The 11,765-nt window shown below is 45.7% G+C and overlaps 2 protein-coding genes across 4 annotated transcripts in view; one reads left to right on the forward strand and one right to left on the reverse strand.

Annotated features, from left to right (window-relative positions):
- The window catches only part of GRAMD1C (GRAM domain containing 1C), a gene marked incomplete at its 5' end in the record, with an annotated part of 51,191 nt that extends 49,433 nt beyond the window's left edge, over positions 1-1,758 (reverse strand). The window contains 2 exons of one of the 3 annotated variants that reach the window (XM_083855430.1): positions 286-414; positions 1,688-1,758. In XM_083855430.1, coding sequence (XP_083711556.1) covers positions 286-414; positions 1,688-1,735 — 177 coding nt within the window. Of the gene's footprint in view, positions 1-285; positions 415-1,066; positions 1,153-1,597 lie in introns of those variants that run through there. The other 2 variants (XM_083855429.1, XM_083855431.1) reach the window with 2 other exon arrangements.
- Positions 1,759-4,508: 2,750 nt separating this feature from the next.
- On the forward strand, positions 4,509-11,613 carry LOC310906013 (uncharacterized protein). Its single transcript, XM_083854979.1, has 4 exons — positions 4,509-4,675; positions 8,334-8,777; positions 10,344-10,485; positions 11,527-11,613. Exons 1-4 carry the CDS (start codon positions 4,582-4,584, stop codon positions 11,534-11,536), a joined length of 690 nt encoding a protein of 229 aa, XP_083711105.1. The 5' UTR covers positions 4,509-4,581; the 3' UTR covers positions 11,537-11,613.
- The last annotated feature ends 152 nt before the right edge of the window (positions 11,614-11,765 follow it).

Below are 11,765 nucleotides of genomic sequence, written 5' to 3' on the forward strand. Positions count from 1 at the left end.
GAACTGGGCACAGAAGCCACAAGTTCTGTCACTAACTTGATCCATGACATCAGATAAACAACTTCATCCCCCCTCAGTCTCATCTTACGCTTTAGTAAGCCAGTAATGATAAAATTACCTGCCTCACTACATGGGTGGAGAACACTTTACTAATTCATGATTACAAAGCAACTTGAGAACTGTGGATATAAAGCTTGCACATATACACACATATGTAAATTAAAATAGAGCACGTATTATATTTATAAATTAAAACCAAGTTAGGAGAGAGCTAAAACACATTACCCAAAAGCTCCAGTCAGCACTCCAGCTATACTGAGAAGGAGTCTGCATTTTCTCTGTGCATGAATTAAGAGTCTCCTCTGAATCAGCAAGTAGCTGGTTAATAAGACCATGATCCACTTCATGAACTTCCTGTGAACAAAGAAGTAAGGTATGTAATCCAGCAGTGGTGGAGAAAGGTGAAACAAGACAATTAGTCCATTTCACAGCTGTTTATTAAATGAAACCTGACACGGTAGTTTCACCAAGGTGACAGGCATGGAAACACTTCCCACTGACAGCATTTTCCTTGGGGTTTTTTTTGGGGTTTTTTGTTTGTTTGTTTTGTTTTTGTTTGTTTTTTTTTGTTTGTTTGTTTTTTCCCTAGACTATGCTATATTGAATTATATTTTACATTTTTTATCAAAGTATTTTCCTCTGCAGCTCCCCGAACTTTCACATTGAGGCTGCACAGATACTTAGAACTGAAATAATATCAACATGAGACATCAGTGCCTAACCTGCAGCACCTCTCAGGAACCTGTGAGACCTTCCAGAACTTGAGAAAGGTCATGCACGTGTAGCATTTTTACTAGAGGACTGACATATGTTATTATAATACTGATGCATCAGGTGCTTACACTCACTGTTAGTTACACGGTAAATTGTAAATAAATACAAGCCGAACACTTCAGAGACAAATAATTTGGCTCATGTAAATTGCTATAAACAAGCAGCACTCTTTTCTAATCCTGCAGCACTCTCCCTTGTTATCAATATTCCTCGCTTTGGGAGTCAGTCTTACTTTATGACGGGAAACTGAGCCAGAGGATGTCACTTGTGCCATCCCCCCCAGCAAACGGTACACGAGCAGCGCAGGGCCCTAACGAGCAACCCCGCCTGGACCGCCGGGTCGAGGCGACGCTGGGATTCAGCTCCAGACCAGCTCAGACCCGAGAAGTGCTGGGGCACCGCGGGGCGCGCTCCTCCGCCCGGGCCGGGACAGGGGACAGGCTCTGGAGGGGACCGCGGGGCGCGGCGGGCACGGTCACTGCGGGCTCCGGGGCTTTTCCACGCCAACCCCGCACTCGCTGCAGCCTCCACCAGCTGCTCCTCGCCCGCTCCCTCCCTCCCGACCGCCGGGGCTGGGCGGCTGCCCGGCAACCCCGCCGCTCTCCCGGGAGAGCCCGGACCGGCCCCGGGGGCGCTCGCCGCCCCCCTCACCGCGGAGCCCCGAGGGCCGCCCGGCCCGGCCCCGCCTCGCCCCAAAAACTTTCGGGGAGGCGTGTGCGGACGGCGGAGCCTCCCAGCGGGGCCCGCCGCCCCCCGCACCTACCTGCGCGGCCCGCCGCTGGCCCGGGGGGCGGCTGTGGGGGCACGGAGCCCGCCGGAGGGAAGGGCGGGGAGAGCAGAGCGCGGCGCTTACCATGGAGGGGGGCGAGGGCCGCTGCCTGCGCGGGGCCGCGGCCGCCATTTAAAGGGGCCGGCGCCGGCCCGCGGCGGGAGGAGGGTGCCGGGGCCAGCGGCGCCGCTGCTCCCGGGCAGGGGGAGCCCTCATGAGGGGCGGGGAGCGCTGAGGCGCCTCTGGTGCTCTCCTCGTCCCGAATGGCAGCCCTTCTGCCGCTTCCGCCAGGGTTAAGCGGGAAGGCTCCGCGCCGGTGGAAAGTTTGAGGGCTGTAGTAGGAAAAAACTCCCGGCGGCGGGGGGGGCCGAGCCCGCCGGCCTCGGAGAGCGCGGCCGGGTAAACAGCGAGAGCCCGACAGCGAAACTGCTCCCAAATCCCGGATTCGTGGTGGCGTTTGACGGGAAACGCTGCCGAGAGGCCGCCCCGGGGGGATCCGAGGGGGAGAGGGGGAAGGCTGGCTGCGGGCCCAGCGGAGGATGAGGTGACATAAAGGAATCAGTCAGGGGGATTTCATCTCTGGGTGCCGAGCAGCGCCCAGGGGTTCCTGCCCAAGCTCTGAGCGCCCAGGGGCTCCTCAATCAGGGGACCCAACCAGGCGATGATGGCTCGCAGGTTTGTGCCCTCAGCTCACCTCACAGGGTAAAGCAGAGCCCTGGGAGGTGCAAAGAGATCAATCACATTGCGGGGAGTTGGCTGGTGGATGATGAAAATCGATGGATGGATAAATGGATAAAGCCGCTGGTTGTGACAACGCTGTTTCCTCCTGTTGTTCCCTTTACCTCTACCTCTTCCCCTGGAAACGTGTGGAGACTCCTGGACATTTCAGACCCCTCTGACACCTGCTCACTGCCAAATTAGAATAAGGGCCCACAGTCCCCATGGGTGACGCTCCCTCCCAGCTGTTGGCCCAACAGGACAGAGTTAATGCAACTGCAAGTCTCCAAAATTTACAAAAGAGTGTAAAAAAGAATGTGTGTTTTGTTTCATTTTTGTTCCTTGCTTTCTTGATCTGCACCTGAAACTTGAATTTTGAGGGCATTTTTCAACAACACTCAGGGTACCAGTTTGTTTTTACTTTTTGTCCAAAAACTAATCATATTGGGTTATCCAAGTGGGAGAAGCTTCATGTTCAGCTACTGGCTGTCAGCAGCACTGACCAACACCCTTTGTATTCCCTCAGTTAAAAGCTGGCTGACCTGGCACTTTGGCTCAGGCATGACCTACTTAGTGGGGGATTCACAAGGGAATTGCTAGTTCCGGGTGACATGAATATAAATAGCATTTGCAGGAACAATGGTGGTATGTCCATCACAACACACTTGAAGGGGGTTTTTTGAAGCACACCAAGTACTTGAGTTTAAATCAGACAGTGTTAGGATTGCCTTTGGTTTAGATCCGTCTTTGCATGCTGTCTCCTCTGACACACAGTCATAATCCGCATTCTAAACCAGTAACTCAGTCCAAAATCTTCTTGATCTACCAGGTACCTTTGACTTGACTGGTTATTCCCTCCTCAAACTCTTCATTGTTTTTGACTCCTCTAACGTTTTCCTTTCCTGGATATTTTGGCTTTGCTCACCAACACTTTGGCAGTACTTCCTTCAGAAGACCCTCACAAACTTCCGTCTTCCTTCTGAAGTGCTCTGTTGCTCTGCACTTGGTCCCAGTTCCCTTCCTAGTATGATTCCATCCTGGTAATCACAGGTCTTCCCACTCTCCCGAGCCATTTCAGAGAAGTATTTCCCTCCCAGGCACTCCCTCATACTATGGTTCCTTTAACCATAACCTATCCTGCTTTCACTGATTCCACTGCTTTGGGATCTGCACACCAAAGCTAAAGTGACAACTGATGACTCCACGAATGGGCTGTTCCTCTTGACATTATTTGGTCAGCCAAGTTTTGCGAATCAAGTATGAGTCCTTTTTGCTTTCGAATGCAAAGAAAAGCAGAAATACTCATGCCTCTCTCAGCTGCATTGTGCTTTAAGAGTTATGGAATTGAGTCTATACTGGATACTCAAGTACAATTCTGTTACCTGGAGAGTTTTGGAGATATGCAAGATCATTAGATGAAGTGTGCCATCATCCCTAATCCTGTAGTTGAGGGAAGAGGCGTCAACCAAATAATGACAGTAGCCCATGCTTGGTACAGGTGTAGCAGGCCTGGCAGGGCTGGATGGTACAGGTGAGGCTTGGAGCTACTGTAGCTCCTCTCACAGAGTCCTGCTCTGTGTGAGCCTTGTATAAACACAGACTAATTCAGAGCACACCTGCCCACCTTGCAGATAGGCTGCCCTCTCCAGCAGTTTTGCCCTCCACCCAAGTTCCATGGACAAGCTCTACTTAAATATAAATAGATTTTAAGTAGTCAACTTTTGATGAAAAAGTATTTGTCCTGCTCTGAAAAAAAAACCACTTTGGGGAATACAGTTTATGTGTAAACACCATGTGCATATAGCCACAAAGATGCTGAGTTCCTGAAATTTCCTTTTGTGGTGCATTAGGGTGATATTGTAGTGCATTAGAGTCTGTATCTTCAGAAAATTAAGCCAATGCTCTTTGTGTTCTCACCATCACTCGGGAGGGGTTCAGCAGAAGAGAGGTCTCCTTTGGAGTATCTGGATATTCTATGCTCAGCCCAAAGTTGTGGTTTATACAAGCCCAAAGTGAAAAACAATGTAATATCTTCCCTCTGCTCTCAGAGCATTTTCGACATGTTTTAAGAGAAAGAGCAGAACAGCCACCAGGGAAGTAATTGTTGTCACTTGCATCGTGGCTCTCATCCAGGGAGCAGGCAGAGCACTGTGAGCTCAAAGCTGTGGTAACTTTAGTAAGGGTGACATTCACTAGGCAGAATGCGAGGTCCTGTTGCTATAATACACACATAGTTTTCACCCGTACTACCAGAGGGAGAGATGGTGAGGCCATGTACTTCAGCAGCCATGAGCCAGCACATTGGGAATCTCTATAGATCTGCAGTGTCTTCATTCATCTTCTTCTTGGTGGTGGGTGAGTACCAAACCACCTTCCTTAATTAGAAGAAATATTGGTTGTTCATGGAGCTTGGCTTGAGAAGTTCTTTTTTTTTTTTCAAAATGCAACTTTCAACTGAGGGCTTCCTCAGGGTGCAGGGAAATTGTATTTAGTGTTGTGTATTGCATTGAAACATATTTTTCTCTTTAGATACATTCCTGTTTATCTAATATAAATGCTCAGAGAGAGTGTATTTGCCTGTCTTTTCCCAGATGTGTATCATCATTCCTAGAAGCTTCATTTCTATTTTGTTTCTCCAATATTTTAGCCACCAGTTATTGTCACAAGGTAGTTATTCATATCCATTTGTGAAAGCCAACCTTGGCCCAGGGCAAAAGTCATATAAATTCAGAGCAGCAATGTGCAATCATTGATCACTTAATCATAGATGTCTGGGAGCTGGATACAGCTGGTAAAGCACCTTCATGGCACCAGAACAGTATGAGTGTGAAACTGAGCTCTAAAGCAAACAAAACAATCTGAAAGACAGTAATTTCATCAGGAGAGGATTTTTTTGTGGGTTAGAAATTGAGCCCTGTTTGCCCTCAACCCCTCCTCCAGCTACTGAGTGTGAATAAAGAAGAGGAGACTAAACTGGAAAGGCAGAATTCTGCACTGACCTCCACCCACCATTTTGGTTCCCCCATGCTGTTGGCAGCTGGCAGGAGAAGCTTGCAGGGTGCTCAGATTTACTCCAGGCACCAAAGATTGGTGAGGCTCCAGGATAGGAAGAGAGTGCAGCTGTACTTTATTCTTTCCTTTTGTCTCCCCAGCTCCTCTGGCCTGCCTTGCGTATTTGTATTTCTCACTTACATGTCTGATATGGCCCTACATGGGAAAGTATCAACCTGCAGATTACATAAAGTGAAGGCTGAGAGCTTTAAGGAGGTGCCCTGTTAGTACTGCCAAATGTGGGGTACATTGCCATGTTACAGGGAGTCCCAGAGATCCTTCTCCCCTCGTGGCTGAAAACTGGATGTGAACTAGGGACTTCATATGACAATGACCTATTAGATCATCTAATCGTTTGTCCAGGTCTAGACAGGATCTTCCACGCTGTATTTCTCTGTATCCTGTCTAGCTCAAGTGCTTTCACCACAAAGCCTTGCATTCCTCTCCATGGGCTTGAGCCCCACAACCACATGACAAGGGACCTACACATCACTCTGCTAATGAAGCAATTGACTTTAAAAGAGCTTTGAAACAGAGTCAGCAAAGCATTTGGCATGGTATGCTCCCAGATGCCAAAACGATAAGGGCATTGTGTATTTGAATACCAGTGAACTAATATGTTCCAGTTTTGCAGCCTTTAAAAATAAAAAGAAAGAAGAGAAAGGGAGAAAAATAGAGGTAGTGCTATAACCTTCTCACTGAAACCCCCAAAGAGAGTTGGGACAAAACAGGGCACCAAATTTCTCTCCTGTTTTAATTTTCTTAATTAAGTTACATGATTTGTATTGAATCAAAGATGACAAGGCCAGTTATTTCATGATAGGAGATGCGTATAAAATTCATGATGAACTGAGGCAACATCAAAGCACATTGTTCCTACTCAGTTACATTCTCTATGCCACTAAGTGTCTGTGTAAAAAGTATATCTTTTGCATTACTAAAAGAAATAAAAATATATAATTGTGTTACAGGGGTGTATATGGCAAGATTGGAATACTTGTAGCAGAGGAGAAATTTTGTGGCCATGCCATGAAAACAAGGTAGCAGTACGACACTATAGCTAAAGCAGCAGATATCCAGTGGAGAAAATGGTTAATAAACTGAGATTTTAAAAGAGTACTCATTATGAAACTGCTCAAATTCACTCTAAGAAATAACCAAATAGATCCCTTCAGAATATTTGATGCACAATACTGTAATATGCCAAGCTTTGTCTGTTATGTCAATTATACTTTGTATTTCCTCAAAGTATCTTTGTCAAGATACTTCAACTTTTTTGACTGCTGCCTCGATATATGTATCTAACTGGATCTGGACTTCAGATTTTCCCAGGAAGCTCCAGTGGGCTCATTGGTAAGATTACATATGAACAGAAGGGTGATACCTCAACTGGTACCTTTAACAAGAACTACTAATTTTAGGGCACTGGATTCAAAACTATATTTGGGGATCTAATTCGCAGGCATCCAATTCCCATGGGTTGGTGTTCCAGTTCTAAGGCAAAAATTTTCACTTTGAGGTAAAAGCACAGAGGGCCAAACAGCTCATAAAGTGTTTCATGTGCTCTGTTGTTGCCTAGTTTCATCGCCAGTTTATGGTTCCTGTATTTTTGTATCCAGGAGTTTTCTCTTGTCTCATATTTAAACTGTAAGCTCTATGCCCCAGCCTTTTGTAAGGTGCCCAGAACAACAGGGCCCTGCTGGCCGGCAGAAATCCTCTGCTCCCATATGAGTCATAAATAATAACAACTATGAATACAACTGTGATTTTTGTGTACAAGCATGCCTGGAGGAGCCATTCAAGTAACTCTCAAACTGATCATAAAGGGCTTTGGTTTTCCATTGCCTCGAGAAATTTGTCTCTGGGCAGAGAGTGTCTATTGTCATTGCGATGCTTTACCAGACCCACACAATAGCATTTCACACTCTGTGGATGGCAATGAAAGACTCGAGACAATGGAAAATCAGGACCTTCACTCTGGAATGGTCTGCAGTCCTTGAGAGGACACCAACTAGCTCGAAGGGAGATTATTTCACTTGAAGAAAATAAAACAACAGAAAAACCTTTTCCAAAAACTGGTCTGAACTCTTTCTTGGCAAAAGCTTATTTTTAGGTCTGCTTTTCCCTCTTTTTGTGACAGCAACTATTCCTCTCATTTTCTGTGTCCAGGCTTGTTTCCAGAAATGAGACCCACTCTCACTACTCTCAGTCAAGGATATGCTACTATGATTAGCACCTGAGTATGAGAGGGGAGGTTGAAATATCTGCTACAGACATGTTCATGTTTTTTTAACAAAAGTAAGCAGAAGGTCACTTCACAGAGAATGGCTGTCACCCTCAGCTTCAGTACAGGCATAAGGCTGATGTTCTGTCCCCCAGAGTGCTGATAGGATCTCCTAAGGGTTCAGTCTCTGGTAACAGAGATTCTTCCCATGATTTCAAGATTTCTTGTCCTGTAACTGAAAATGCATGCCAAAAATTCTAAGAATCACATTAGGTTTTGGGATACAAGCAGTTGCATTAGATGCACAGTTACTCTTGCCAAAATAGAACTGCCAGTGCATAAGCGTACATGCATGTTTTGCTTTGCCTCAAAAGCAGTTTGAGGCAGGAACATCAGGCCCTGAGACTTTTCGGGGTGGGAAGAAAAAGGTTAGTGTTGCAGATGGAAATGGGGTTGACTGGACTCTAAATTTCACCAAAAGCCATTAGACAATGGCATTAATCTTCCTTCCTCTAGTATGGCAGTAGAAAGAAGCTGAAATTCAGGAAAAGACCTGTCTGTACACAAGAACATAATCTAAGCAGGAACTAGGAATAAAATCCCTATCATCATAACAGTGACTGCCCTCACTCGCTAATTCCAGGAGCTGGAATTGTGTTGGTTAGAGGTCAGGAACAGCAGGGACATTTATGATCCTATCACCCTCAGCTGTCCTCTTCTCTCTCTTCCCTGGTACAGATGTAGGAGTTACTGGTGGAGGTGCAAACGAGGAGAATGCAGCAGCTGTGACTCCTGTAACAGCACAGCCTTTGTTGTTGACACCTGAGCCTTGGAACCTTTTGGTGACTCAAACACCAGCCAAGGAGAAAGCCAAAGAGGGTGAAACGGTGGTCTTGAACTGTCATCTTAACAGCCCACAGCATCCCTCCCTGAGCGACCTGATGGTGAAGTGGTACAAAGAAGATGAAAGGGGGCAGATGGACCTGCTAGAAAAGAATGTTACCATCTTGCCAAATAACTCCAGGATCTTCATGAGTGGAAACTTGTCCCAAGGGGATGTTTCCCTGATTATCCTCAATGTGACAACCAGTGACCATGGTATTTATTTCTGTGAGGTTACACTTCCAGACGGGAAGGTGGTGACAGGAGATGGTACAAAGCTCAGGATCAGAAGGGCTCTGGGTAATACTTGGAGTTATTTCCTTTTTTTCTCCTTGTTTTTCTTCCAAAGCTGATCTGCACACTTGCAGAAACAGAGAAACTGGCCTGTTTGTCCTCTGGCAGTAAGGGCCTGGTGTCATGCAGTGTAATTGCTCTATAATATTTCTCATTATTTTTGTAAGGCCAGCTAAAATACCTTAGCTTGTCTCTATAAACAATCACAGGTATTATTATAAGGAGAAGCATTTACACCTCAAAAAGGAGGAATAAGGTTATCCAAGAAAATAAAGTCACTGCAAAGAATGAAACAGTCAGAGAAGTTCCCCTTGTACTCACAGCTCTGGCAGAAGCCCTGTGAGTGACAGGTGACAAGGTACCATCTCAAGAAACAGCTCTAGACCTCTTTTTTTTAATGCTATTTCTCTCCAACCCACTAACTTGCATAGTCATTCCTTAACTCTGAATGACATAAGTAATCCCACGATAATCATGAGGATCATATATAATATGATCGTTATATAATTTCTGATTAACTTCATTCACATTAAAATGAAAGTAGCATTAAAAGTGCCCTGCTATGTTTTCTTAGCCTCACAGATACTGGGCATATTAAGTAAAGAGGCAACGTGCTATGTCTGTAGCAGCTGGAAATGTCAAACTTTCCTTCTCTGTAGGCTAAACAGATTCCAGTCCCAAAGAGTCAACACATTAGGAAGGTTATTATCTTATTATCTAATTAACAAAAAATACCTCCTTCTGTGTCAACAGTAAATTATGCAAGTTCCATTTCCCTCATTTTCATTACCAAAGCTTCTGCCTCACTGAGATTCAGGTCTTTTGAGCCTGAGTTACTAATTTTTAAAACACTACTCAGTTTAAAGTGTAACACTAAGGCAAGCAAACTGTGGCCCTCTGCAAGGGCTTGGTTGTCTATCTAATGAGGTCTCCTGTTGGCTTGATCTCATAGTCTCAGTTGCACACAGGTTACTCTTGAAATGTCTGCACTCTGCCCAGCATAATTGCCTTTCTGTGTTCCTGAGATGATGAAATGTATAATTTCAGCACTATGCCATCTCTGCCATGCAACAGTCCCAAGAGCAACCAGGCAAGGAAAGGACTTCAGTGGAGCTCTCTCTGCTCTCTGGTGCTGTCTCCTTGGAAGTAGACAGGCAGACCAATGGCTTTTTCAAAGTTGTCAGAGTAATTTTTTCCTTTCAAAAATAAAGTACACAGGCCTGAGTCGCATTAATTCAAGCAGCAGCTTCTTTTGCCATCCCATAGTGTCCAGCTGTTGAGGGAGATTTTCTGGGGTGATGGGGCTGCCCTGTCTCTAAAGAACCAGACAGCACAGCAGCTTAGGAATGCTGCTTAGGAGTTCCTACATAGGAATGAAAAAAAAAAATCCATATCTCTGTAGTGCAAGTCACTCTCTCGCATAGAAGGGATTTCATGTCAGACAAGACATCAGCATGATCATAGTAAGCAGCTTCCTCTGCAGCCACTGCAGGAAAGGTGCTGGCTGCATTGCATATACTTGTCTGGAAGACATCTCTTATGTTACTCTCTCTGACTTCCTTTCTCCTCCAGGCTTGTTTGGTATAGAAGAATCCATTGGAACAATCATCGGGGTTGTGGCAGCTGGTATTGGAGGCTTAGTGGTTCTGATCGTTGTTTTAACCCCTCAGCTGAGGAAGTGCCTCCTCTGCATGAGACAAGAGTCTCGCCAAAGGTACCTGTGTTTTAACTGAAAGACAAATTAGACATTTACTTACCTCTGGTCAGACATGGGATTTGGTTGAGGAAATAAGCAGTGTGAAGGAAACTCTAACAGAGCTGGTTCTGTGTTCCATCACTTTTTCAAACAGTTTTTTATTTATGTTGTAGAGCTTCACCAGTGGGCCTAATGAGTTATCTATAAAGAAAATTAATTGCCACTTTGGGCTAAGAGTTTTTCAGTGCGATGCTGCAGCTTCTTTTAACAAAGATCAAGGACTCATTCAGTTCTTTTATGTTTATGCTGAAGGACGGTTCTTCTTCCTGCCAACTTCGTGGTTATATCTGTACTCTTGCAATGCTTGTGTACAGAAAGCCTATGATGCCTCAGGTGTGTGAGGTGTGAGTCCTAAAGCCCTACTTAAAGATCTATCTTCTTTTAGATCAGCTGATAACGTTGGGAAAACCAGATATTTTCACCACACATGAGCCAAAGAAATGCCTCAATAAGAGGCTGATGTACCCAAAAGCTCGCCGGCTTTTTTCTGTTCTGTCGACTGGTCTAATTTGAGGAGACTGACACTGCATTTTGAAACAAGTTTAGTTCCCATTTTGGGCAACCCAAGATATGGTCTGCGTTTCAGAGCGGGCTCAGCTGACTTTTTGCATTCGTTGAGGAGATGTGTGATTTGCACCTCTTCTCCTGGCGCTCAAAAATCTTGCTCAGCCTGATGAAAAAAATCCCCTCCCTGAAGGGCGGAAGGAAGAGCTGCTCTTGCCGTTCACTGGAGCGCTGCCGCCACCTGATGGACAGCGCGGCGGGGACAGGGACCAGCCGGGAGCTCTGCCTCTCTCACCGGAGAGCATCTTCCAGCCCTTGCTGGGAAGCGCACTCCCTTCCATAGGCTGATGCTGCCCACACAGCGTCATCCCTCTGCAAACGCTCTACGTTAAGAGTTCACAACTTCTTATTTTGCCAGAAAGTCTCGGGGGAGTTTATTGTGTTGTCCTGAGTCTGTGTTGCTCACTCATTCTCTATCCTTTCCTTCTTGCTCAGCACAGCTTGAGGTGCAGCATTACAGGAGCCACTGGGATATACAAAGCCTGCAGGTGGAACAACTTCTGATGCCCCATAAGCCAAAAAAACGTTTTATTCCGTCTAGAATAAAAGCCTTTGCCTCTACGTGTTGACTTTGGCATTTTTATTTTTGTTAACAAGCTTCTTTTTCCTCCAGCTTTGACAGCCACAGTGGCATATTCCCATCCTCCTGCAGTAAGGAGCAAAGCAACCTTTTG

Source organism: Zosterops lateralis (assembly GCF_965231275.1).
Source record: "Zosterops lateralis genome assembly, chromosome: 2".
Classification (NCBI taxonomy): domain Eukaryota; kingdom Metazoa; phylum Chordata; class Aves; order Passeriformes; family Zosteropidae; genus Zosterops; species Zosterops lateralis.